This window comes from Dipodomys merriami, unplaced genomic scaffold (genome assembly GCF_024711535.1).
Source record: "Dipodomys merriami isolate MVZ:Mamm:240054 unplaced genomic scaffold, mDipMer1.0.p SCAF_44, whole genome shotgun sequence".
NCBI lineage: Eukaryota > Metazoa > Chordata > Mammalia > Rodentia > Heteromyidae > Dipodomys > Dipodomys merriami.
This window is the reverse complement of record NW_027206002.1, coordinates 1,110,920-1,137,428: the sequence shown is the minus strand read 5'-3', so window position 1 is coordinate 1,137,428 and position 26,509 is coordinate 1,110,920. Positions and strand designations below refer to the sequence as shown.

The following is a 26,509-nucleotide window of genomic DNA, read 5'->3' as shown; positions in this document are numbered from 1 at the left end:
CACACACAAATGAGCTAAAATGTCACCTCTTCAGACATTCCTTGAATACCAGTGTGCAACTGCATATTGCTATCTTATTTTACCACAAAATATTGATCAGTGCTTGTGACATATTCCATATTTATTTGGTCATTCCCTGCCTCCCATGGAAAGTTCATTTTAGGACAGCAAGAACTTTGTCATAGTTACTTCCATATCTGGTGCCAAGAGCCACAGCTGGCACATGACACTGCCTTCAACATGTGCTTGTTCAATGTCTCCACCCACCAATACCCATTTCTATGCCCAGCACCTTGACACAGGGGAAATGTTTGCTTTTTGAATTTGTCAGATAACCTGTTCCTATGGTACCAATGGCCCATCACCTTCCCTACGCTAGGAGAAATGACATGCATAGGAAAATGACAAGAGAAAACCTGCAGGAAAGTTTAAAGAGCTCCAGGTACCAGTGGTCTCATGACTGTAATCCTCATGACTATATTTGGGAGGCTGAAAACTAGAGGATCGATATCCAAGGCTAGCCCTGATAGAAAAGTTCACAAGATCTGTTTTCAACTCTTAGCTGGGCATAAAAGCCCAAACTTATCCAGGCTACATGGAAGGTTGGGACTAGGGGGGCTTATGATGCTGGGCCAGCTAGGCAAAAAAATGTGTCTTCACGGGGCTGATGCTGAAGTAAAAGTGCATGCCTGGGACCTTCATGATGGACGGCCTAAAAGTAGGTACCTTCCTGGGCAGGAAGCAAATCCTATCCTAAACATAGTTGGGCATCAGTGGCTCATACCAGTAATCCTACTCAGGAGGCCAAGATCTGAGCAATTGCAGTTTGAAGCCAACCTTGCAGGAAAGTCCACGAGACTTTTTTTTTTTTTTTGTCAGTCGTGGGGCTTGAACTCTAGGCCTGGGCACTGTCCCTCAGATCTTCAGCTCAAGGCAAACGATCTACCACCTGAGCCACAGAACCACTTCCGGTTTTCTGAGTGGTTTATTGGAGATAAGAGTCTCATGGACTTTTCTTTCCCAGGCTGGCTTTGAACCATGATCCTCAAATCTCAGCCTCCTTAGTAGCTAGGATTACAGGCGTGAGCCACTGGTACCCAGCAACTTCTGTTTTTTGAGTGGTTATAATTGAAGAGTCTCACGGGGCATTTCTGCCCAGGCTGGCTTTGAACCATGATCCTCAGATCTCAGCCTCCTGAGTGGCTAGGATTGCAGGTGTGAGCCACTGGCACCCAGCTCCATGAGACTTATCTCCAATTAACTGCAAAAAGCCAGAAAGGAAGTTGTGGCTCCAGTGTTGAGAGACATAGGGGAAGGGACTCTTAATGCCAGGGCCATGGTGGGCAGGTCTTGCCAGGGAAGGCCAGCCTCTCTGTTGGGTGGCAGAGAATTTTCTGGAAGATACTACCAGTGGGGCATGGCGCATGAACTCCTGGCTCACCGCTGAGGATCAATCAGCACATTGTTAGGGCCCCTTGCACCTGGGCCACAGGCCGCCATTCAACACTCCATGGTGGTCCATGCCCGCAAGGCTTGGAACTGCCTGTAGATGCTCCCATTTTTCCTTTATTTTTTTGTTGGTCATGGGGCTTGAACTCAGGGCCTAGATGTTGTCCCTGAGCTTTATTTGCCTCAGGCTAGTGTTCTACCACTTTGAGCCACATCACCACTTGTGGTTTTTTTTCTGGTGGTTAATTGGAGATCTGAGTCAGTCTCATGAATGTTCCAGCCAGGCTGGCTTTGAACTGCAATCTGCAGATCTCAGCCTCCTGAATAGCTAGGATTAAAGGTGTGAGCCACTGGCACCCAAGTTGGATGCTCAGAGTTTGCCGTTGGCTTGGTTCTGCCTCCACTCCCAGCTTGGATACTTCAGACAGGGATTTTTGGCATTGCTTGTTCTCTTTATAGAGTATCTAGAGCTGAGCATGTGGCTTAGTGGTAGAGTGCTTGCCTAGCATGCATGAAGCCCTGCGTTCAATTCCTCAGTACACCATATCAATAGAAAAAGCCGGAAGTGGCACTGTGGCTCAAGTGGCAGAGCTCAGGGACAGTGCTCAGGCTCTGAGTTCAAGCCCAGGACTGGCAATTTTTTTTTTTTTTTTTTTTTTTTTTGTCGGTCGTGGGACTTGAACTCTGGGCCTGGGCGCTGTCCCTCAGCTCTTCAGCTCAAGGCGAGCGCTCTACTACTTGAGCTACAGCGCCACTTCCGGTTTTCTGGTGGTTTATTGGAGATAGGAGTCTCACGGTCTCTCCTGCCCGGGCTGGCTTTGAACCACGATCCTCAGATCTCAGCCTCCTGAGTAGCTAGGATTACAGGCGAGAGCCACCAGCGCCCGGCGTGGCAAATTTTTTTAATTAAAAAAAATATATATATATATACACATATAAGCTGGGCATCAGTGGCTCCCGCCTGTAATCCTAGCTACTCAGGAGGCTGAGATCTGAGGATCACGGTTCAAAGCCAGCCTGGGCAGGAAAGTATGCAAGACTCTTATCTCCAATAAACCACCAGAAAACTGGAAGTGGTGTTGTATCTCAAGTGGTAGAGCACTAGCCTTGAGCTGAAGAGCTGAGGGACAGCGCCCAGGCCCAGAGTTCAAGCCCCACAAGCAACCAAAAAAATTAAAAACATATATATATAAAGAGAGAGAGAGAGAGAGAGAGGGAGAGAGAGGGAGGGAGGGAGGGAGGGGAGGGAGTGGGGTTTGGAGGAATATTGCTCCTCTACAGGCCTAGCCTTCTGCCTTCAATTTCAGGCCAAATCTTCTGTTGATCTAGAGGATATCACTCACCCCACAACCAAGACTCTAATGCAGTATATGATGGTTTCATTCACTGGTGCTTTACTACGTGATCCATGCCTCCAACCAGAGGATTTACTCAGAAGAACCTGAAGATGGTCTGTGCCTGAACGGTGCCTACGTGAGGAGATGAGGGCTCAGCCTAGGCTATGGAGGAGAGGCAAAGACCTTGATGAAAGCAAGCCTTCCTAGACAAGTCACGTTACAGAAGCCATCTCTCTAGCTGTGCTTCTTGGCCTGTCTGGCATCGGTTCAAAAGCAGGAAGCACAGGGACTCTGTTTATTTTACCGAGTGGCACCTGCCTATCTGCCTTAGCCAAAGTTCATCCCCTGTCCTTGCCCTTGCCAGCAGCCTGAGAATACTGTCCCTATCCCCACCCAACCTTAGACCACGCCCCCCCAAGGAAGGGAAGGGTAGTTCTCTACATTTTCCAGCAGGAGATGCTGCTGTCATAATGTCCAAGCTTCTGAGTGGGGGAAACAAGGCTGGGGGGAGCCAAGTTGTTAATGACCTGGGAACACAGGTGGGCCTGAGGGTGAACTCTGGTCTTACCAGACAGCAGAAGGACAACGGGATTGATAATCACTCTCCACCCAGCAACAGGGGCAGTCAAATCACCCTTCCCTGCCAGCTGTGCCCGCACACCCAGGGTCCAAAGGACAAGGTTTCAGGTTCTAGCTGGGGTTACCAGCGACCAAGCCATTCCTGGGACAGGCCTTTTGACCTCCTGCCTTACTCTCTTTAACATAATGCTCCTGGCTCCCCAGAATCGTGACCTCAAGCTCCAACTTTGGCCAAGGCCTAATTGTGGGCATGCATATCCCTAAACAATGTGTATGTGTGTATGGGGGGGCGGGGGGTATTCCTGTACTTGTTCTAAAAGGGAGATCCTAGGGGAGCGTAGAAAGGTTCCACTCCAGCCTGTCCCACATCCTAGCCAACTCCAAATCCTATCCTTTGATTTGGAGATGGATATCCGCAGACATTTACAAATCTAGGGCTACCAGGGGTCAGGAGCTGCTCCCTGTCTAGCCCCCTGTCTCAGAGAGGCGCAGCTGGGTTTTGGACAAGAGTAAGATGAGAGCTGGGTACCAGTGGCTCATGCCTAGAATCCTAGCTACTCAGGAGGCTGAGATCTGAGGATATGGTTCGAAGCCAGCCCAGGCAGAAAAGTCCATGAAACTCTCATCTCCAATTAATTACTAAAAAGCTGGAAATGGAGCCTGTGGCTTGAAGGTAGACCACTAGCCCTATGCACAAAAGCGCAGGGATGGGTGGCCAGACCCCTGAGTTCAAGCCCCAGGGCTAGCATAAAAACAAAAACAGTGAGATGAGTAAGGTATCTGGGCAAGCCCTTTAAGGAGGCACTCACCCTTAGCCATGCAAAGGGCTAGCTGGTACCTGAGAGGTTGTGCCTCCTTAAATGTAGACTAATCTCTCCTAGTGAGCCAAGGGCATTCTCTTCAGTGACAATCAGGGCAAGTTTCCTTCCTTCCTTCCTTCCTTCCTTTCTTCCTTTCCTTCTTTTTGTTGGTTGTGGGGTCTGAACTCTGGACCTGGGCACAGTCCCTCAGCTCTTCAGCTCAAGGCTACTGCTCTACCACTTGAGCCACAGTGCCACTTCTGGCTTTTTCTGCTTATGTCATGCTGAGGAATCGAACCCAGGGCCTCATGCATGCAAGGCAAGCACTCTACCACTGAGCCACCTTCCCAGCCCCAGGGAACATTTTTCTAAAGCACATTTCATGTTCCCCCCTGGTCCAGCCGGTCCACAGCCTCAGCCCAAACCACACAGAAAGCCACATAGGACTGCCTAGTCCTGAACTTCTGAGTCTCCAAGGCATTTCCTTGGACTGTTCTCAAGTCTTGGGGGTATCTTTGACACTTGGCCTATTGACTTTGGCTTGTTCTTCAGGGCTGGCTGAACTGTCATCTCCTCAGTGTTAGCATTGATGAACACTGGTTGACTTGCTCCTGTCCTCACCCTGGCACCATCTCTGTCCCCTTTGCCTCAAACTCCAAGTATGATATACCCCATTATTCCACATTCAGACACCATTCCTGGATGCCAAGAAGGTGATTCTGAGTATCTGCCATTGGAGAGCTCATAGGTAGAATAGGAGTGGGGGACTGGTGCTTTGACTTTTAAGTCCCCCACATTGGCCCATGACTTGCTGATGGCCCTCAGTCTTCATTAAAAAAATTATCATTATTAAGCTGGGTGCTGGTGGGTCACGCCTGTAATACTAGTTATTCAGGAGGCTGGGATCTGAGGATCATGGTTCAAAGCCAGCCTGGGCAGGAAAGTATGCAAGACTCTTATCTCCAATAAGTCACCAGAAAACTAGAAGTGGCACTGTGGCTTAAGTGGTAGAGTGCTAGTCTTGAGCTGAAGAGCTGAGGGACAGTGCCCAGCCCAGAATTCAAGCTCTGTGTCTAACCAAAAAAAAAAAAAATACAAAATGAGGATACTGATTATTATTATTATTGTCAATACTGGGGATTGAATTTGCTACATAAACATGCTAACACTTGAGACACACTTCCATTTATTTTGATTACTTTTTGGGTTGTTTTTCAGATAGGGTCTCAGGCTTTTGCCTAGGCCAGCCTTGAACCACAATTCTCCTACTTTTGCCTTTCCAAGTAACTGGGATTACGGGTGTGCATGGTCATGTTCCACCTCCACCCCCATTTTCACCTGCTCCACAAAAAGCAAAGTAAGACACACCACAGGCCACCAGGCTACGTAGGCTGGGAAACCCTCTCCTAAGTATTCTTTAGGATTCGCAAGGCTTTTGTTTCCTGAAAATGAAGTGGAGGCCTTCTGGCTCAAAGCTCCTTCTCTCTCCCTCTTTCTCTTTCTTTTTTCTTTCTTTCTCTCTCTCTTTTTCTTTTTTTTGTCAGTCGTGGGGCTTGAACTCTGGGCCTGGGCGCTGTCCCTCAGCTCTTCAGCTCAAGGCTAGCACTCTACTACTTGAGTCACAGCGCCACTTCCAGCTTTTTCTGTGTATGTGGTGCTGAGGAATCAAACCCAGGGCCTCATGCATGCAAGGCAAGCACTCTACCACTGAGCCACCTTCCCAGCCCAAGCCTCTTCTCTTATTTATTTGTTGTCAGTTCTGGACCCCCACCCCCCAGTACACTCCTAAGTCAGCACTTAGTGCTGGCTAACAGACAGGATGATATACTTACCTGGCAAGGAAAAAGCTAAATAAGTTTTCTCCCAGATCATCCAGGCAAGTGGGCCTCAGTGGACCCTTTCCCCATCTTGAGTCAATGAGCCAGTCAACAGATAGCTATCTGAGGACGTATATAATCTGAGTCCCCTTGTGGACCTGGGAGAGAGAGTTGCCTGGCAGGAACAGACAGCCCTGTCTCTTGTATCAGGTCTGCACAGAGCTTGCTATTGAATTTCCCCTGTCTCAGGAGGATTTCAAGAGTCTTCTTGGAGAGATAGAACGCAAGTGATGCTCAGAAAAGCCAGTCTATCGGGGCACCAGTGGCTCACACCTATAATCCTAGCTACTCAGGAGGCTGAGATCTGAGGATCATGGTTCAAAGCCAGCCTGGGCAGGAAAGTTCGTGAGCCTCTTATCTCTGATCAACCACCAGAAAACCATAAGTGGCACTGTGGCTCAAATGGTAGAGCACTAGTCTTGAGCACAAAGAGGCTCAGGGACAGCACCAAGGGTCTGAGTTCAAGCCCCAGGGCCAGCAAAAAAACAAAAAACAAACCAAAAAACAAAGCCAGTCTTCTATGCCTTCATATTGGAGCATGCAGTTTTTGTGGAAGCTGATTTTTCTTTTTTTTGGTTAAGATCATCTCCTAGAAAATGTACACGCTGCTTAGACTGGCCTAATCCATCATCTATTACCCATCTCACATCCATCCATCCATCCACTCATCCATGTATGCATGCATCCTTCGTACATTGGTTCACACAAGGCTTGCCCTTTCTCAGCGAGGCTGCCTTCAGAGACTACAGCAGTCTCCAGATCTCCTGCCTCTCCCCTCTGACAATTTATGGACAAGGGTCAAGGCGGGACTCCTGAATTCAAAAGTACTCTTTGAACTGGGCAGAGGGCCAGAATCAATGTGCCTAGCCCTAGGAGAAGAAATGGACAATCATTTCTGGCCTGGGTTTTACTGAACTGCTTCCATGGTTGCTGCCTCTTCCCCCCACCCCATGGTACCCCCTCATTGTCCTGGAATTGGGATTCCCAAGCTGAGTCACTGGGGTCACCAGGGATTGTGCTCAAAACAGAAGATCCACTCTTGCAATATTTGGAGTTTCCCTGGCTCCTTCCCAGGCTGGCTTGGACAGGGGCTGAAGAAAGCCAGTGCTACTCTATGCAAGGGCTACAAGAAAGGCCTCTTCTGCATATTCCTGCAGTTCTGGCTGCCCCTGACACCTGACTCATCCCTAGCTGTTCTGGGTAAGAGACAGCCATACTTAGTCTAATATATGTTTTTCTAAATGTGTATGTGTAAAAAAAAAATGGTCCCTAACAATAGATTTGGGATTGCAAAAATTTAGGAAGCACGGGCTTACAGAAAGACCCTGGGTTCTGATGAGGAAAGGTCGTAGGATCTGTTTCCTCCATCCCAAACTCCCAGTTTCCTGGCTCAGATTTAGGACCAACACACAACAGGATCCCTGGCAGAAGCTCCAAGTCCTGGGGAGGGAAGGAAGTGGCCAGGCCCACAGCTAAGATTCCTGTGTGCTGAGTACAACTCCTTGTTGCCCTCCACCCCCATCTGGAGGACGGCGCTGTGTCCGGAGGGATGCCTCCTTCTTCTGTGGGCATGCCTGAGGCCTGCCTTGGTTCTGGCCCCAGATCCCTAGCCCCCTAGATGTCTCTAACTCACTCTGTTCTTTCATTGATTCAGCAAGGTGCTCGCTGAGTTTCTGGTTAGCTGTTTCCAAAGCAGGGCACAGCAGGCTGTACTAAACGGGGCTTCAGGTCAGATGATTTCTGACCTGAATGATTTCCTCTAAATTCACAGACAGACAGACAGACACACACACACACACACACACACACGCAATGAGAACTGGGCGCCAGTGGCTCAGGCCTGGAATCCTATCTATGCAGGAGGCTGAGATCTGAGGATCGCAATTCGAAGCTGGCTTTGGAAAGGCAGGAAAGTCCATAAGACTCTTGGCAACAATGAACCACCCAAAAGCCCAAGTGGAACTGTGGCTCACGTGGTAGAGCAGCAAGCAGTCTTGACCAAAAGCGCTCAGGGACAGCACCCAGGTCCTTAGTTCAAGCCCCAGGACCCGCACGTACACAAAACACGGGAACATGCATGCACACATACACATGCGCACGCACGTGCAAGGTGCACACACGGACACCTGTGGCACACACATATTGTGATGAAACCTTATTCCATGAAAACCGAAAACGATGGGTTCGGAGCTCTCAAACGGCGGGGGGATGCCCCACGGACGTCCCTGTCCCTTAGGCACCCTTCCCCGCGGGGTCACCCCAGCCCTCACTGGGCGTATGGCCCCCACCTGGTCGTCCCCCTCCCGGGGTCCGGCAGGTGCACGCGGGGCGGGGGCGAGCGAGGCAACCCCCAGGTCCCGAGGGCGGGGACCCCGACGCCTGCCCGCCCCGCCTCGCGGACCTCAGCGCTCGAGACTCGGTTCCGGGAAAGGCCTCCATTTCCCTGCGGCCTAGGCGCTGGTAAGAAATCGAAACCCAGGCCCCGCCCCCCGGCCTCGCGGAGCTCCGGCCCCGCCCCGCCTCGCCCCGCGGGAACCAATGCTCGCGCGACGGCCGCATAACGAGCCCGCCCCCTTCCTTCCCCCCCCCCCCCCCGCCCCGCCGCCGCTCGCCTGCGCCCCGGGCCCCGCCGCGGGTCGGACCCGAGTCTCCCCCAGCAGCCGTGGGTGCCGTGTGTCCCGTGGAGCCGCCGCTCCCGGCACCACCCGGGGGGGGGTCACCACGTTCCGTGCGCCCCCAGATCGCAGGGGTCGGGGGGAGTAGAGCGCTGGAAGGACACGCGGGGTGTGTGTGTGTGGGGAGTGGACGGAGAGCACGGCCCCATCCTCTCTCTCTTCTGTTCCGTCAGTCGTGGGGCTTGAACTCTGGGCTTGGGCGCTGTCCCTCAGCTGTGCCACTTGAGCCACAGCGCCACTTCCGGTTTTCTAGTGGTTCACTGGAGAGGAGACTCGCACGGACTTTCTTGCCGGGGCTGGCTTTGAACCCCGATCCCCAGATCTCAGTCTCCTGAGTAGCTAGGATGACAGGCGTGAGCCATGGCGCCCGGCTTTGCCCCATCGTCTCTAGGGGCCGGGAATGGGCCCAGGGAAGATGAGAGACGCTGCGACCCCTCCCCCTTAACCCGTGAGGAGAGGAGGGGGGAGGAGGAAGCGCCGGGCTGCTGGCCGGGCCGCGGGTGGGTGAGCAGCCTGGCGTGGCCCCAGGCAGGCTAGGCGCTGCCTTGGGGGAGGGCCAGGGGAGGGGGTGCGGCCTGGCTGCACAGCGCCCTTTCCAGGAAGCCATCCCCGTGAGGGCACAACAGGAATGTGGCCCTAAGGGTCGGTGCCCCACTTCCTTTCCAAACATGCACACCCCCTTGTCAGGTTCCCTCCACCCAGTGCCAGGGTGGCACCTGGCGGGGTGGGGAAGGGGGGTGAGGGGGGGGTGAGGAGAAGGCCAAGAAGCCTGCTAGGGGAGTTCGGGAGGCACGACCGTGGGGCTCAGGGCCCTTCTCCCATGGCGGGGTGGGGTGGGGTGCGGGGCAGCTCGGGTCCAGCCCTGCTCTGGGTCACCCGCAGCCAGGCAGGGAGTCTCCACCCACCCCCACCCCGGCCTCAGAACCCCACGGGGAGGATGAGAGCAGAGGCCTCTTTCCTCCCAACGCTGTGTTTATAAGAAATGAAACTGCACCGGGCATCGGCGACAGCCCACTGTCACCACCCACAGCCCAGGCTCCGGGAGGGGCGGGGTTCCTACAGCTAGATACTTCCTGTCCCTTGCTACATCCCAGCCCCCCCCCCCATGCTTCCAAACCATCCACAGCCTCTCCCTTTGCACTCACGCACACACACACACATAATCTCCTAAGTACAGTTTACAGTGCAGTATATACTGCTGTGTCAGACAATATATTTGCCAACACTTTGATAAGGGAGGGGCTAGTTTCATTCTCCATGAATCTCCAGGGCCAAACCAGATCAAGAGTGCCATGCCTATCTGTTGAATTAAATAAAAGCTTTCCTCTCCCTCCCTCCCCCCCCCTTCCACCCTCCCTTCCTCCCTATCTCTCCACCCTAGGCTTCTTGAAAGCAAGATGAAGGTCAGGGCCTAGATTCCTCTCTTAGAGCTCCTGGATTTTTATTTATTTTTTGCCAGTTCTGGGGCTTGAACTCAGGGCCTGGGCCCCCTTCCTAAGCTTCTTTTGCTCAAGGCTAGCACTCTACCACTGGAGCCACAGGGCCACTTCCGGCTTTTTCTGTGTATGTGGTACTGAAGAATCGAACCCAGGGCTTCATGCATGCTAGGCAAACACTCTACCACTAAGCCACCTTCCCAGGCTCTGTATTTATTATTATTATTATTATTAAGCCCGTTTAGGACATGTTTGTTGTAAAACAGAAAGAACTGGGAAGGGTGTAGAGCATCTCAGAGAGCCCTACTTTTAGCATCTGGAAGGTTGGAAAACATGCCTGGGGCTTCTCCGCGTTGGAGAGCAGGCCTCCCACGCAAAAGTCTAACTCAAAAGCTGGGCACCAGTAGTTCACGCCTATAATCCTAGCTACTCAGGAGGCTGAGATCTGAGGATCCCAATTTAATTTGAAGCCAAACTGGGGCAAGAAAGTCTGAGACTCTTATCTCGAATTAACCACCAATAAGCCAGAACTGGTGCTGTGGCTCTAGTGGTAGAGGGCTAGCTTTAAGCAAAAATCTCAGGGCTGGCACCCAGCCCTGAGTTCAAGTTCCAGAACTGGCACCCTAAAAAGAATCTAGCTCAAGCTTCAATAGGCCCCACACTCTGGTTCTTCCCAACTCCGGACTTCTGAGAGCATCGCTCATCCATTCCTGTGCTGATCCCCACAGACCCAGGTTACCTAACTCCACAGCAGGCTGTGGGCCTCCATAGACAATTCTGAGAGATCTTTATCACCAATTAACTAACAAAAAACCAGAAGTGGAGTTGTGGCTCAGATGGTAGAGCAACAGCCTTGAACAAAAAAGCTACGCAAGTGTAAGGCTGCGCGCGCGTACACACACACACAATATGACAGAAAAGTCTGATTAAAGAGTAGCACATCCCTGTTACAAGGCATTTCTGAGTGCCTACCAGATGCCAGGCACTGTGCCAGCACTAAAGCATGCCCCTAGGGAGGTCATCACAGGCATGCTTGTTTGTGTTAATGAACCTGGACGCAAGGATCGTGGGCTTCAGGACTCACCGGGGGCCTGAGGGAGGGAGGTGGGGACAGGATTTGGTCCTATGTGTGTGTGCACATGCGCACGAGCACATGTCTGTGATGATCTTGCTCCCAAGTATCCTGATTACAAAAGTCACTTTCAGGAGACCCCAGGTCACACAGCAAATTCACTCTCACTGAGCTGGGGTCTGGGTGAAGGGCATTGTGGTGGGCACAAGGTACCCCAGAGCAGGGTAGATGATCACCATGGGCTAATTTCAACTAGCTCTAGTTACGAGGCATGAGGAATGTGTTCAGGTGTCTTATGGAAAAATGGAGTGTGTTCCCTAGAAGCTCATCACTCTGAAGGTAATGGGGTGAAATATGAGCCCAGGAAAGTTCTAAGGTGGGGTGGTGGGCAGGGTGGCAGGACTTCTGTTTAACTAGTCTAGGGGCATACCATGGAAACCCTGCACTTCTGCATGGCTTGTACATTTCTGTCAATACATCTATCTGATGAATGTCATCAGGTTTTGATCCTCTGCTTAATTTCATCTTGTAAAAGGACAAAATTACAAGTGCCATTACATCATTCTAAGTCGAACTGGCTTTATTTTGTATGGATACTAGGGGGTATGAACTCAAGTCCTCACACTCACTGGGCTGGCTTGCTTAGTTGGTGCTCTACTACTTCAGCCATGCCTCCAGGTCAGCATTTTTGCTAGTTATTTTGGAGATGGAGTCTCCTAGACATTTTTGCCTGTGCTGGCTTCAAAGTTCAGTCTGAGAAGTTAGGATTACAGGTGTGAGCCACCTGCACCTGGCCTAATAGGCTATTATTCTCAACTCATGAGTCCTACTAAGAGCAACAATGAATAAATGTGGTAACAAAACACTAGGAAAAAAATCTAATTGATTAACATCAGGATACTTCAGGTTACATTTTACAAGTATTAAAATAGAGAGGACTTCCTTATTATAATGACTAAAGTAGATTAGTATCTCCTGTTTGTTTGTTGTTTTTTTTTCTTGGCAGTTTGAATTCTCAAAGCCTGACACTTGAGCCAGGCTTCCAGCCCTACAATCTTATTTGACAGAAAGTCTGGTCTGGTTTGGGAATCTATCTGCTTTCTGGTTAATCATGTGTTATTTACACGAATGACTCCATTTAGTTTGATCTGGTCTATTGACAATGACTTGTAATTTTTTTTCTAACAGTCTTCACAAGTAGGATTATCTCTAGTTTACAGATGGGAAAACCGAGGCCCAGAATATGTTCTCAAGATTACAAAAGAAGTGCCAAAAGCACAGACTGCAAGGTTTCATGCTCAAATCCTGTGCCATCTTTCCACCTTCTTTTTAGTCATTGGCGAAAGTGGGGAGGAGGATGCACGCTCATGGCTCATGTCTGTAATCCTAGCTACTCAGTAAGCTGAGATTTGAGGATCTCAGTTCAAAGCCAGCCCAGGAAGGAAAGTCCATGAGACTCTAATCTCCAATTAATCATCAAAGCTCAAAAGTAGAGCTGTGGCTCAATTGGTAGGATGCTAGTGGGGAGGGGGGGGGCGGGGGAGAAAGGTGGGGCAGGTATGGTGGAGTCCACCTGTAATCCAAGCACTTTGGAAGCGAAGGCAAGAGAATCATGAATTACTAGGAAGGAGGGCAGCATAGGGAAACCAGTGTGTCAAGAAAGAAAAAAAAAAAAAGTAGGAGCTGTCTATGGAAAAGAAGTCTTGACTGAAACTCCAAACTGGACCAGATGAGTGGGGATTTGAATATGGGGCCAAGGGAGGGCTCAGAAGGCAGCTAGAGTGCTGGGAATACGGCTCAGTGGTAGAGTGCTTGCCTAACATGCATGAAGCCCTGGGTTCAATTCCTCAGTACCACATACATAGAAAAAGCCAGAAGTGACACTGTGGCTCAAGTGGTAAGCTTGAGCCCTACCAAATGGTGCTGTGGCTCAAGTATCAGAGTGCTAGCCTTGAGCAAAAGAAGCTCAGGGACAGTACCCAGGCCCTTGAGTTCAAGCCCCAGGAGGTATGTCCTCTTTTTGGTCTTTCCAGGAAAGCCTGAGTGTATGACACACACATATGCACATGTGAATGGACATGGGAGTGACTGGCAAGCAGCCAGAGCTTGAGTTTGGAGGATATCTGCCCAGAGAAAATTGCTAGAATTACAGCTTTAGTGCTTTGAATCAGAGGGAAGAGGACCTACCTTGAATTACTGGGCATCTAGGAGAGACTGTCTTTTCGGTTCATATCACAGGGAAGAATCTGCAGGACAGAATTCATCAGAGGCAGTTACACACCAGGTGGTGGTATACAGGAGTGTCAAGACCTCTGAGTTCAAGGCCAGTCAAGACTGTATCAATGGGACTCTGTTTCAACAAAACCAGTATTTAAAAGGTTACACTCCCCCCCCCCCAAAAAAAACTGTAGGTTTGTTTTGTTTTTGCTAGTCCTGGGGCTTGAACTTGGGGCTTGAGCATTGTCCCTGCACTACTTGAGCCACAAGACCACTTTCAAATTTTTCTGTTTATGTGGTATTAAGGAATCGAACTCAGGGCTTCATGCATGCTAGGCAAGCACTCTACCACTAAGCCACATTCCCAGCCCCTGTAGGTTGTTAAGGAGGGCTTTGCTGAAGTACAGCAGATTCTTTGAGACCTGGAAAAATCTCTGAAGTTTAAATTTTAAAAAATGTCAAAAAACACTTCAAAGATGTAAATTGGTAAATCCTAATATTGGGGGAATCTCCCTTAAGTAAAAACATTATTAATGCGAGCAAAGGTTTGTTATTGGTATTGTGGAAAAAATGAAATAACATAAATGCCCTACAATAGGAGATTGATTGGTAAAGCTTTATTTTTGCCCATATGATAGAAAGCATATGCTTATTACAAATAGTATTGTAGATGTACTAATGATGCCCATTGTATGTGTATGTAAGTTTTCAGGTGATTATCTGTGGATGAATATAGAGTTTTATTTTTATTAGATTAAATTTTGTTTTCTTCCTGTTGCATTCAACAAAGTCATGGATGTCAATTTTGTAGGCTGAAGGAGACGCCAAAGTCTTCTAATTTCATTCTTTATTTTCCAGTGGCTGTATTTTCTTAGGGACAGGACAAATATCCATCTGCTGCACAAAGAGGTTATCATGACTCAAGGAGTTACTTGTTTTCTGTTCTTCTCACTCAGGTCTTAGTTCTTGTAGCAGGTTCTCACTTGGACACTTAAGGCACCCCAAATCCTAGCTCCCCATCCCAGTTTCAGTGGCTTCCTTTTGATGGACACTCTGCTAGGCTCCTTCCTCAAAAGCCCTCCTAGCTCCTGACCTATTACTGACTGGGAGGCAGCTCTGACCCATTCCTGCGTTTGCACCAACCAGAGCCCTCAAATTCTGGCATGTCTGAATTGGATGAACCTATTCATTTCATCTGTGGAAGGGAGGAGGTAACAGTGATTGACAGGTGGAATGCTACATCAGTGTAGCTATGTATAGCCTGCATCTTTGGGACTGGGTGCTCCATGGAGGGTGAGCTGGGGTGATAGTGTGGGGTGATTCCTGAAAGAACATTTCATTTCTGAGACAGCAGCTCTGGGGAGGTAAAGGAAGGAGACTGCTGGGCTCAGGTTCTGGATGTAACATGTACACTCAGCCTAGACTCCAGGAGATACAAACGGGGCAAGTTGCTGCCCTTACCTAGAGGTCTGAGGCTGTCCGACCTTTAGCTAGACACATTGCCTTGTCCAGCTCTATTCCTCCATGTTGTCTAGAACCTCCAGGCTCAAACCCTGGGGACTCAAAAGATGACACCAATACTGCCACTGATGAGTCGTGCAAAGCCACAGTGAGATCGTGTTGGGGCTCTGAACTGGTGGGGGAGGAGGCACACAATGTTATTACATAAATTTTCTCTCCCACCATTGCAAACCAGCAATCTAGGGGCTACTGTCATTTTGTAGATGAGGAAACCCAAGTCGAGAGTCCTTTATTGGTTGTGCCAGCAGCTGTCCGGTTGGGATTTCCTCCCATCCAGTAGTTCCACGCAGCCAGCGCCCCAGGCAGGTCAGGCTTTCTTAACTTTCATGGAGCAAGAGAGTGACCTGAACCAGGGGACAGTGTGAGTATTCCAATTCGCCCTCCCCTGTTTTTGTCACCCCATTAGCAAGCATGGGGAGCCGGGCTAGTTTTCTTTGGTGGGGGAAATTCGGCCTCAGAGCCTCCCTCTGAAGAGGGAGGCAGTGTCCAGGTGACCCCGGCCCCCTCCCCTCCCCATCACCTACAATCCCCGCAGCTGGCTGACCCGAGAGGAGGATGAGAAGATGCAGAAGGTTAGCGACTGCGCGCTGAGGTTGCGTGGGGGCGATCGGCTTTCCGCTGGGGCCGGCAGGCTTTCCGCTTGGGGTGGCGTGGGAGCTCGCGGGGCGGGCCCACGGGAGCCCCGGAGCGGCGGCGGCGGCGGCGCGGGCCCGGAGGGGGCGGGGAGAACCGTGGCCCCGTACTTCCCCTTCGCCGCTTAGCTCTACAACAGCCTGATTTCCCCGAAATGATGAGGCGGCGAGGGCCAATGGGCGCGCGCGCGGCGCGGAGGGGGCGGGCCCGGGGCGGCGCGGCCCGGGGAATCCCGCTAAGTGTTTAGATTTCCCTGAGGCGCCGCCGCCGAGCCAGAGCGCGCCGGTCTTTCGTCGAGGCCGGACGCGCGGCTCAGCGGGCCGAGCCCAAGTCGTCGTCGTCTTCCCTTACCGAAGAAGCCGAGGCCGGCCGTGCCTCGCCCGGCACCCCGAGGCCGCAGGACATCCTCTGCTCGCTCTCTCTCGGTGTGTCGCGCACCCGCACACAAATCGTCGCCCGTCGGCAACCGAAGGGCACCGGGTCCGGACGTTTCTCCCCCCGCCCCGCAGCCCCGGCTGCTGCAGAGGTGAGTCCGCCTTCGCGGCGTGGTGGGACCCGCGGCCGCCCACAAAAGGCGCGCGGGGCACCAGGAAGTGGGGGCGGCGGGGTGGCGTCGCGGGCGCGCGGCGTTGCCTGGGCCCCCGCGCGGGCGGGCGGGCGGGCGGGCGCCGGCGGGGCGGTGAGCGGCGGCGGCGGCCGGGAGAGGGCGGGCCGCCGTGAGGACCGCCCCCCCACCCCCACCCCGGGCCCATCGGGCGGGCGCCCCGAGGCTTCCTCCCGTCTGCGAGCGCCGGGCCGCCCCCCCCACCCCGGGAGAGGGGGCGGGAAGGACGGCCTCTAGCGGTCCGGTAGGTTTGCCAGGCGCGTTTCTCACGCTGTGCGGGGCATTCGGGGAGGGGGCATGCCCGCCCGCGGGCGCCCAGTCATTCGTGGTGGCCGCTTTTTGGCGGTCTGAGCTTGGATCCCCGGTCCCAGGACTCAGGATCCCCCCTCCCGCCCCCCGCCGTGACCGGGACTGGCTCACTGCCCTGAGTGGCTGGGACCCGATCGTGACCTCCTGGCGCTGCAGGAGGAGGCGCCACAGGTGTTCTTGGGGCTGAGTCCCTGGAAGGCGGGGAAGTAAGGCGCTCAGCCCTTTGGGCTCTAGTCATCACCGGGACGTAGAATGGACTGGGGGTGGGGGCAGGGGAGGCCCGCAGAAAGTAGGAAGTGATCAGGATGCCGGGTGACTGCCCCTTAGGGCAGGTGCATAACTAACTAGCTGGTGGTGGCAGCTCAAGTCGGGGCAATTTCTTCTTGGCTTCCAGCAAAAGGAACGCTACCCTTTCCTCTCGGAAGATTTGAGTTTTGAGAGAAAAGTTTTAAGATACTAGTGCTTTCTCTCTTTTCTTGCACAAAACCAAACGGAAAAACCAAAAACAAAGCCCGAAGCCATTACTTCCATGCCTCTCTCCTTCCTAGACCAGCTGGGAGATGCTGAAAACTGCAGAGGGTTTTGTTTTGCCCCCTGTTCTCTTCCCCTCACCCCCAATGCAGGATTCCTTCCCTAAGATCGCAGGACCTGGGGAGGGTAACCACCTGGGTGAGAGGGCAGGGGAATGTAATTAAGTGACATGGGGTGGGGCAGGGTAATGCCTGGGATTGTTCAACAGACTCCCAACAGGAGGATTCTGTCTTCTCTTTACAGCCAACATGCCCATCACTCGGATGCGCATGAGGCCCTGGCTAGAGATGCAGATTAATTCCAACCAAATCCCAGGGCTGATCTGGATTAATAAAGTGAGTGGAACTCTGGATTAAAAACAACAATATTTTTGGCCACTATTTTATCCCATGTTCTTTAGGGGACCAAAGCTTCATCTGCAACTCAAAAAGGAAAATGATAAGAGGACAGGGAGATAGATGTCTTTTCCAGCTGGTTCCATGTGTTGGGCCCAGGCCATGCTTGCCTGGCTTCTCAGGATATAACCAGGACACTCATCCTAAAGGCACTTAGGGAAGTGGTGCTGTGGCTCAAGTGGTAGAGCGCTCGCCTTGAGCTGAAGAGCTGAAGGACAGCGCCCAGGCCCAGAGTTCAAGTCCCATGACCAACAACAACAACAAACCTAAAGGCACTTAGTTTCCATCAGCTTCTGCAGAGCTTGGGTTCTTGTCTTTTCCGAGTGAGGGAGACTCCTGCTATCCACACAGCATCTCCAGGGCTCTGATTGGACACATAGAAGACAGGTACAAACTGCTGGGAAGGAAGATGGCTGGTTCAGCAGAGGACCCAGGAATTAATCTTGCACCTGTTACTCTGGCCTCTAAAGTCTATAGTTGATGTACTTGGAGCAACATAGACCCAGTAGATTTAGCAACAATGTTCATCATCACCATTATCATAGTAACCATTACAATGTGGCTGCTAAGTATGTTACTTAAATTTGTGGCACCTCAAGCTAGGCACCAGTGGCTCACACCTACTATCCTACTCAGGAGGCTCTACTACTCTGGGGATTGCATTTCAAAGCCAGCCCAGGCAGGAAAGCCTGTGAGACTCTCATCTCCAATAAACTACTCAGAAAAGGCCAGAAGTGGTGCTGTGGCTCCTGTGGTTCAAGTGGTAGAGAGCTAGCCTTGAGCAGAAGCAGCTCAGGGTCAGCACCCAGGCCCTGAGTTCAAACCCAGGACAGAAAAAAAAAAGAAAGAAAGAAGAAAGAAAGAGGAAGGAAGGAAGAAAGGGGCTGGGAAGGTGGCTCAGTGGTAGAGCACTTGCCTTGCATGCATGAGGCCCTGGGTTCGATTCCTCAGCACCACATAAGCAAAAAGAAAAAAGCTGGAAGTGGCGTGGCTCAAGTGATAGAGCGCTAGCCTTGAGCTGAAGAGCTGAGGGACAGCACCCAGGCCCAGAGTTCAGGCCCCACGACTGGACCCAAAAAAAGAAAGAAAGAAAGAAATCGTGTCACTTCCTCTTCACAGTAGTGCTGTGAGATAGGTCCTAGAGAAGGAATGAATCTATGTTACGACTTGAGGTAGATACCAAGATCACACAAAAAGTACTAATATCAAAATTTGAACTTGAACAGTGTGAATCAAAAGCCCACAATAGTTATTAGCCACCAGTAATAATGACAGGAAGACTTTAACCATACCTCAAAAAAAGTTTTTTGAGGTATGTTTTCTCATTTCAGAGGAAAGAAAACTTTTGAGAGACACAAGTACAGTGCTAAGGTCACACAGTAGTCAGTATGAAGATCTATTTCAGGACTTCCACAGGGGTGTATAAGGTCCCCCCTGTGTAGGAGCCAGTAGTCCCAGGTGTCCTGAGCAGACTGTTCTAATGGAAAAAATTCTTCTGTTTTGTTCTGGCCAGAGAAACATCCCAACATGTGTAGACAGGGCTTTGGAGTATACTCTTATGTGTCATATCTGTAAGAAGAGTGTCTTAAAAAAAAAAAAAAAAAAGAGTGTCTGTTGAGCTGACTGTGCCACAGTTGATCAGAACCCAGACTCTCCTAAGAGATCCAGAATGGCCTGCTTACGGCAATTTCAGGATGGATAGGTCAACCCAAACTGGATGTCAGGCTGAAAAAAAGGGAAGTCAGCCTTTTCCCTAACCTGGGGCCTGGGTAATCTCAGCCTGTGGTCTCTGAACTGACAGCCTGTGTGTGTGTGTGTTGTTCAGGAGGAGAAAATCTTCCAGATCCCATGGAAACACGCTGCCAAGCATGGCTGGGACATCAACAAGGATGCCTGTCTGTTCAGGAGCTGGGCCATTCACACAGGTGTGTCCCTGGTGCCCTGGCTCCGAGGCTGGGGAAGAGGCAAGAAGAGACACTAGTGTTAATGTAGAGATTCTTGGTGGTCCCTGAGCTTCCTGAATAAGTACAAGGTGCAGAATTCCTAGGGAAGGGACCAGGAGTTTCTAGAGGAAATAATCCATCATTTCAGCAAATTCTCAAAGGTATTTGTAAAGCCAAAATCTTAGAAAGCATGCCTTCAGGGAATTTATTTCTAGATCAAAGTTCATCCTAGACAAAACAATTTCTGAAACAGAACACTGAAAGGCCCACATCTTCCTTTCTTTAGGTACTGCTCAAGGACCTTGGCCCAAGGCCCATCTGGTTGGTGGCCTCCCTTTCTTCCTTGAGGGATGGAGCTCTTGGCCAAACTCAGAACAGTCTGCTTACCTATTAGTAACTGTTCTTTGCTGCCTACTCTGTGCCCACTCCTACTCTGGAAATATCAGATAAATCCTGATTGCTGCCCTCTGGCTGCTAATAGCACAAGCAGGAAGACTGGGCAGGGTCTAAGGCATAGCACAGGGGCCTTGTAGTGCACTTGGCTGGGGCCTTCACTGAATCCTGCTGGATGTTTGAGCCACACCTGGACATCTGAGAAGCTCTAGATTCTAGAGCCTGGAGACTACTGCCAGGAATATGTGGTGGTTCCACCACTGTAAGTGTCTGGGGTACCTTCTTCCTGGCCCAAGGGGCAGTTGATGATCCACTTAATTCTCCTGCTCTGTAGGCCGATACAAAGCAGGGGAAAAGGAGCCTGATCCCAAGACATGGAAGGCAAACTTTCGCTGTGCCATGAACTCCCTGCCAGACATCGAGGAGGTGAAGGACCAGAGCAGGAACAAAGGTAGCTCAGCTGTGCGAGTCTACCGGATGCTTCCACCTCTGACCAAGGACCAGAGAAAAGGTTAGGCTTTGGGCTAGGTTCTTAGGAAGCACTTGGGAAGGAATGAGGGAAGGTGGTCAGTTTGGTTTGTACGAGACTGATAGTCTGCCTGCCCCACAGAGAGAAAGTCCAAGTCCAGCCGAGACACCAAAAGCAAGATCAAGCGGAAGGTGAGTGGGGCCCTGTGCACTTGGGCCTTTGATTGAGGTGGGTCCAGGGGAGCAGTGGAAAAGTGCTACTACAGACATAAAAGCTCTTCTCTCTCTCTCTGCAGTCATGCGGGGATTCCAGCCCTGATAACTTCTCTGATGGACTCAGCAGCTCCACTCTGCCTGATGACCACAGCAGCTACACAGCTCTGGGCTACATAGGCCAGGACCTAGAGATGGATCAGGCCCTTACTCCAGAAGAGGCTGCTGGTCTGGCAGGGGAACCCACAGGTTGGTAGGATGGCTCTTTATCTTTGGTCCAGGAGGTATCAGGTAGCACACAGAATGGTCTGTTAGGAGCAGGTTGAAGGTGCTGGGTTTCTTTTTCTGCCAGTCCTAGGGCTTGAACTCAGGACCTTAGTGCCGTCTCTGAGCTTCTTTTGCTAAAGGCTTGCACTCTATCAATTGAGTCACAGCGCCACTTCTAGCTTTTTCTGTGTATGTGGTACTGAGGAATTGAACTCAGAGCTTCACACATGCCAGGCAAGCACTCTACCACTAAGTCATATTCCCAGCCCCCTGGGTGTCTTGTAAACATACCATCTTGACCTGTGATCTCTTCTCCACCTGCCCCTCTACAGCACTGTCACCATGTGCCGTCACTAGCACTCTCCCTGACTGGCACATGCCAATGGAAATTGTGCCAGACAGCACCAGCGAACTGTACAACTTCCAAGTGTCTCCTATGCCCTCCACCTCTGAAGGTTTGTACTTGAACTGCCTGCGTGATTGGGTCCTGAGAAGGGATTCCTGAGGGAGAAAAGATGCTCAGAGCTCCACCTGCCTTTTTTTTTTTTTTTTTTTTTGCTGGTCGTGGGCCCTGAACTTGGCCTGGGTGCTGTCACTCAGCTCTTCAGCTCAAGGCTAGCGCTCTACCACTTGAGCCACAGCACCACTTCCGGCTTTTTATGCGTATGTGATGTTGAATTGAACCCAGGGCCTCATGCATGCAAGGCAAGCACTCTACCACTGAGCCACAATCCCAGCCCTCCACCTGCTATTGAGCTGACTGGGCTGAACATTGCTTATCCTTGTCCCCAAGGGAAGAGGGAAGCCTGTGGACACCAAGCAGGCAGTTCAGACCAGGCTACAGGCTGGGGTGGGCTAGGGACAAGAAGAAAGAAGCCAGGGACTTGCTTGTGCTCCTGGCTCCTCTGCAGTCCAAAGTCTCTGAGAGTGGAGAAGGAAGTGAAGGGGTGGGAAGAGGCGTGGCTCCGTAGTTTGGGAGGCTGAGTCGGCAGGACAGTGTCCCTGTTCTGGAATCTCCATGGCAGGCAGATGTTCCTGGGAGAGAGGGAGCATGCACCTGAGTGTGCTGAGGAACTGGTGGGGCTGGAACCGCATGCAGGGTGAATACAGGGTGAATGTGGCTGACCGCCAGTCGATCTCTGCTCTTGTTCATGTCCAGCTACAACAGATGAGGATGAAGAAGGGAAATTACCTGAGGACCTCATGAAGGTAAGGTCCCTTCCTTCCTGGTAGATAGGCTTTTGAAGTGGTCAGTTCTCAGGGGGGAAAGAACTAGCAGAAATTTCCGAATCAGTGAGTGGGCAGCTGTTGGCACTTCCAGAACAGTCCCAAAGGTGCAGGTGCCACAATCCTTTTTTGGCTGGTTGAAGACACTGGGTAGTGAGTGAGGGCAGGTAGGAAGCCTGGTCACTAGAAGACCGTCCTGTACAAGCCTCAGCCCCAGACAACTGAGTCAGCCGTGATCTGTGATGGGTCCTTGGCCTGTGTCCTGTTCCCAACATGCCCAGCCCTGCTAGTTTGGGAAATGCACATCAGGTTTCAATAATCAGCCTTTGGGATCTGCAGTTTGGCTCTAATTTTTTTTTTAAGCAGAAATTGTCCTCCAGCTTATCTTTTCAGCTAGTTTTTCCTTCTTTCCTCCCTTCCATCTGTCGGTCCTTTACTTTAACTCAGGGCCTTTCATTTTTCACTCACAGCTGGTGTCTGGCATTTTGCTGGTTAATTGTCGATAAGTCTCAGGTTTTCCTTCCCTGGGCTGGCTTTGAATCTTTTTTTGGGGGGGGGGGTTTGGGGGGGGTCGGTCGTGGGGCTTGAACTCAGCTTGGGCGCTGTCCCTGCGCTCTTCAGCTCAAGGCGAGCGCTCTACCACTTGAGCCACAGCACCACTTCTGGTTTTCTAGTGGTTTATTGGAGATAAGAATCTCAAGGACTTTCCTGTCCCCACTGGTGTTGAACCGTGATCCTCAGATCTCAGCCTCCTGAGTAGCTAGTATGATAGGTTAACTGCTCTGCTGCAGTTAAAAGTGAATATAAAACAGTTTTTGAGGTAGGTTTATCCTGGCTTTGCCCCATCAGCACAGAAAACTTAGTCAAGCTTTGAATCTCTAGCTTTTCTAGACTTGTTATGCAACCTTTGCTTTGAGCAGTACTGCCTGTTACCCACTTGAGGGAAGTGGAAGAAATTCTGTGCTAGAAGGTGGGGTGGAAGGAGTGGGGAAATGACTCCAGAATTTGTGGGTTTGTGCCTCTCAGTCCCCAGGGCTTGTCTTGACCGCACTTCACATCCCAGCTGTTGGAGAATGTGGCAATGTGCGGCAGGTGTGTGATCCTGGCTGAGAAGCCTTAACTCCTTGAGGGCAGGGCAACACTAGAAGGCAGCTGATGGCTACTTGCTCCTCTGTCCCCAGCTTTTTGAACAGTCAGAGTGGCAGCCAACGAACGTGGATGGCAAGGGGTACCTGCTCAATGAACCTGGAACCCTGTCCACTTCTGTCTATGGAGACTTCAGCTTCAAGGAGGAGCCAGAAGTTGACAGCCCTGGAGGTGAGAAGTCCCTGGATCCTGACTGCTTCTTGGAGAAGGGAGAAACGTGTGGTGGGGAAGGCTTGAGGGACAGAATTGTTAGGACAGACAGATGAAGCATCATTCTTAGGCTGAGAGGAAGGGGTGTAGACAGCTTGTGAATTAGCTGCAGCTCCCACTCCTGAGGTTTGCCTAAAGATGAGTGGGTCCTTGCTGTTATAGGTGGACAGCAGAAACTGTATCAGTGGCTTTTAAGGACTGCAGGGCGGGGTGGGAGGGCATACCTTACACTCCCACCCTCTTCCTCATGCAACCTTCTTCACGTCTTCTAGGGGACATTGGGCTGAGCCTACACCGAGGCTTCACAGATTTGAAGAACTTGGACACCATCTGGCTGGACAATCTTCTGACCCCAGTCAGGCTGCCCTCCATCCAGGCCATTCCTTGTGCACCATAGCTGGGCCCTCCCCTCTTGCTCCACTGAGTGAGCAGGGCCCAGGCATCATGGCAGATGTGTTGCAGAGAAACTGGACTCCTGTGGGCCCCTTGACATAACGAAGTGTGATTCCACTGCCCAGCAGGGTTGGGACCACCCTTCTTGGGTTAGTGGACGCTCAGGGCTTAGCAGGCCAGGGGTTTGGGCTTGTCCTGACTCTGCCTTCTGGGAAGATGGGGTTGGGATTCTGAGACTGGTTTATCAGTTGAGGACTTGGACAGGAATTGGCCTCTATTTTCTATCTCAGCCCAACTTCCTGGAAAAGGTTTTGCTGTCACTGAGCTGGCCCTGAGGGGAACAGACAGTGACCTCTGGAGAGCGTAGCATCAGCCCCTGGGCTGACTCTGCACTAGGAGACAATTGCACTAAGTGAATCCTGTTCCCAAAGAATGCTTCCCTTCCCAGCTGAGCCCTGGGGTCTGTTCCAAAGCCAGTGAAATGTGAAGGAAAGTAGGGTTCTTTGGGGCAGTCCTCCCTCAGCCTTAGGGGAGCTCTGCCCTGCTCCTGCTCCTGCTCCTGAAGTGCTGAGGGGCTTGGGAAAAAACATGGCACTTTTTCTTGTGGACCTTGCCACAGTTTTGATCAGAGTGTACACTAACATGTCCCCCAAGCTCTTGGCCTTTGTGTTTATTTATACAGTGCCTTTCCCGGTGCTCACCTCCCCCTTAAGCCCCCGCAGCCCTCAGCAGGCCCAGGGAGGAAGTGTGAGCTCTTTGGTGTGACTTTGGAAATTGGAGACTCAAATCTAATTACTAAGTCATGTATGACAACATATGGATATGTATGTAAATATGTACATTTGGCTTTTTATAAAAGTTGTTTACAAGAAGTGTGGCTTTTTATTTAGAAATTATAGTTGCTGGGCTGGGAAGGTGGCTCAGTGGTAGAGTGCTTGCCTTGTATGCATGAGGCCCTGGGTTCGATTCCTCAGCACCACATAAGCAGAAAAAGCCAGAAGTGGAGTTGTAGCTCAAGTGGTAGAGCACTAGCCTTGAGCTGAAGAGCTGAGCCCTCAGAGTTCAGGCCCCACGACCGACCAAAAAAAAAAAAAAAAAAAAAAAAAAAAAAAAAATATATATATATATATATATATATATATATATATATAGTTGCTTTTTTTGGCTATTCCTGAGGCTTGAACTCAGGGCCTAGGCTTCTTTTGCCCAAGGCTAGCACTCTACCACTTGAGCCACAGTGCCACTTCTGACCTTATCTGTTTATGTGGTACTGGGGAATGGAACCCAGGGCTTCATGTATGTTAGGTAAGCACTCTACTACTAAGCCACATTCCCAGCCCTTGGCTTTCCTTTTTATGGAAACATTCTGATGGATCCATTGTACCCTGCTTGAGTCTGAGCTTGGGGTGAGCACTGATACATCTACTGCGAATCTTTACTATTATGGGCATAGATGACAGTAGTAGGGGGGCAATCATGTCACAGGGGGCATACTCATGTAAAGACAATCATGACTTTGTAGCCGTAGCTGGGACTGTTACCAGTTTGTGTTCTTCTGAGGAATATACATAGACTATGTATGACTTGGTGAACATGTGTGTGCTCCAGAAAGTGAATAACACATCACAATCAGACAACACACAACAACCCAAGAAAGACCTTGCTGGGGACTTGGTGTCATGCTGAGTGATGTCTGCTGTCTAAAGAGTGATGGAAATGTTCTCTCCGTACTGTTCAGTATGGTAGGCATTGGTACAAGGCACTTGGCAGCTAAGCACCTGACCCATGCCTGGCCAATGACACCTTCAGGAACTGAACTTTATGTTATTTTTGGTGCTGGTCCTGGGGCTTGAACTCAGGGTCTGGGTGCTGTCTCTAAACTTCTTTTACTCAAGGCTAGCACTCAACTACTGAAACCACTGGTCTACTTTCAGCTTTTTCTGAGTACTTGCTTGGAGATAAGAGTCTCAAGCCTTTCCTGCCTGCCTGGCTTCAAACATGATCCTCAGATCTCAGTCTCCTGAGTAGCTAGGATTACAGGCATGAGCCACCAGCACCTGGCCTCTATTCTTAATTTCAATCAAAATTTAAATAGGTACATGGCTACCATTTTGGAAATGCACATAGATGCTGCCTTGAGGGTAGATCTGAGGAGGAGGGGCTTGAGTGGCTGGAGCACACTGGGACAGGCTTAAGGATATTTATCCTCCAGTTCTAGATTTGATTGTAACAGCCTATGATGACTAGGTCCTGAACATTACCACTACATACTGTGAAATGGGTCCATACACAAATGCATTAGGAAAACTCTTGGCTGACTTCACATAAAGTAGGACTAATGTACACAAACTCTATGAGAGGTCATCTGATCAGAGAGAATCAGCAAGCCACTAATACACGACAGTTCTCCCTAAGACCCAAGTCACAGGAATGCGTAAAGGCCACAGGTCTGGTTATGGGAATTTCCAGCTTTTCCCCAGTCTGTTGTTGGGCTGTAACACCCAGCAGGAGGTATCACCAGCAGGGCCTAGGGAATGGGCAGTAATAGCATTGTCCAAGGATATGGAAGATCTATGGGTACAGTTCCCATATTCTTAGCCCCAGAAAACCCTGGGACTGTGACCCTCTCACTGGGCCCAGCACTCACTCTGGAAGTAGTGTGGGCCCTTGGTGGGAAGAAGGAATATAGAGTGAGAAGATGAGAAAACTGGAACGTGGGCAAAGGCTACCGTGTCACTTCTAGCAAGTTCAGGAAATAAGTGTCCTGTGGTGTAAGTTGCAGGTAGGCTTCTGCTGGCTTGTCTGTATAGGGGT

General features: G+C 50.9%; 2 protein-coding genes across 7 annotated transcripts in view; one reads left to right on the top strand and one right to left on the bottom strand.

Annotated features, from left to right (window-relative positions):
• The first annotated feature begins 15,867 nt into the window (after positions 1-15,867).
• Positions 15,868-24,567, top strand: Irf1 (interferon regulatory factor 1). Its single transcript, XM_069993705.1, has 10 exons — positions 15,868-16,122; positions 17,284-17,375; positions 19,261-19,360; positions 20,106-20,282; positions 20,382-20,431; positions 20,536-20,701; positions 21,052-21,174; positions 21,879-21,928; positions 23,128-23,263; positions 23,575-24,567. The coding sequence occupies exons 2-10, from the start codon at positions 17,289-17,291 to the stop codon at positions 23,697-23,699; spliced, it is 1,014 nt and encodes a 337-aa protein (XP_069849806.1). The 5' UTR covers positions 15,868-16,122; positions 17,284-17,288; the 3' UTR covers positions 23,700-24,567.
• Positions 17,408-26,509, bottom strand: part of LOC138807897 (uncharacterized) — an 81,075-nt gene continuing 71,973 nt past the window's right edge. For 2 of the 6 annotated variants that reach the window (XM_069993708.1, XM_069993713.1), the window contains one exon: positions 17,408-17,829. In XM_069993708.1, coding sequence (XP_069849809.1) covers positions 17,722-17,829 — 108 coding nt within the window. In that variant the 3' untranslated portion in view covers positions 17,408-17,721. Of the gene's footprint in view, positions 17,833-21,167; positions 21,879-26,509 lie in introns of those variants that run through there. The other 4 variants (XM_069993706.1, XM_069993707.1, XR_011366326.1 and 1 more) reach the window with 3 other exon arrangements.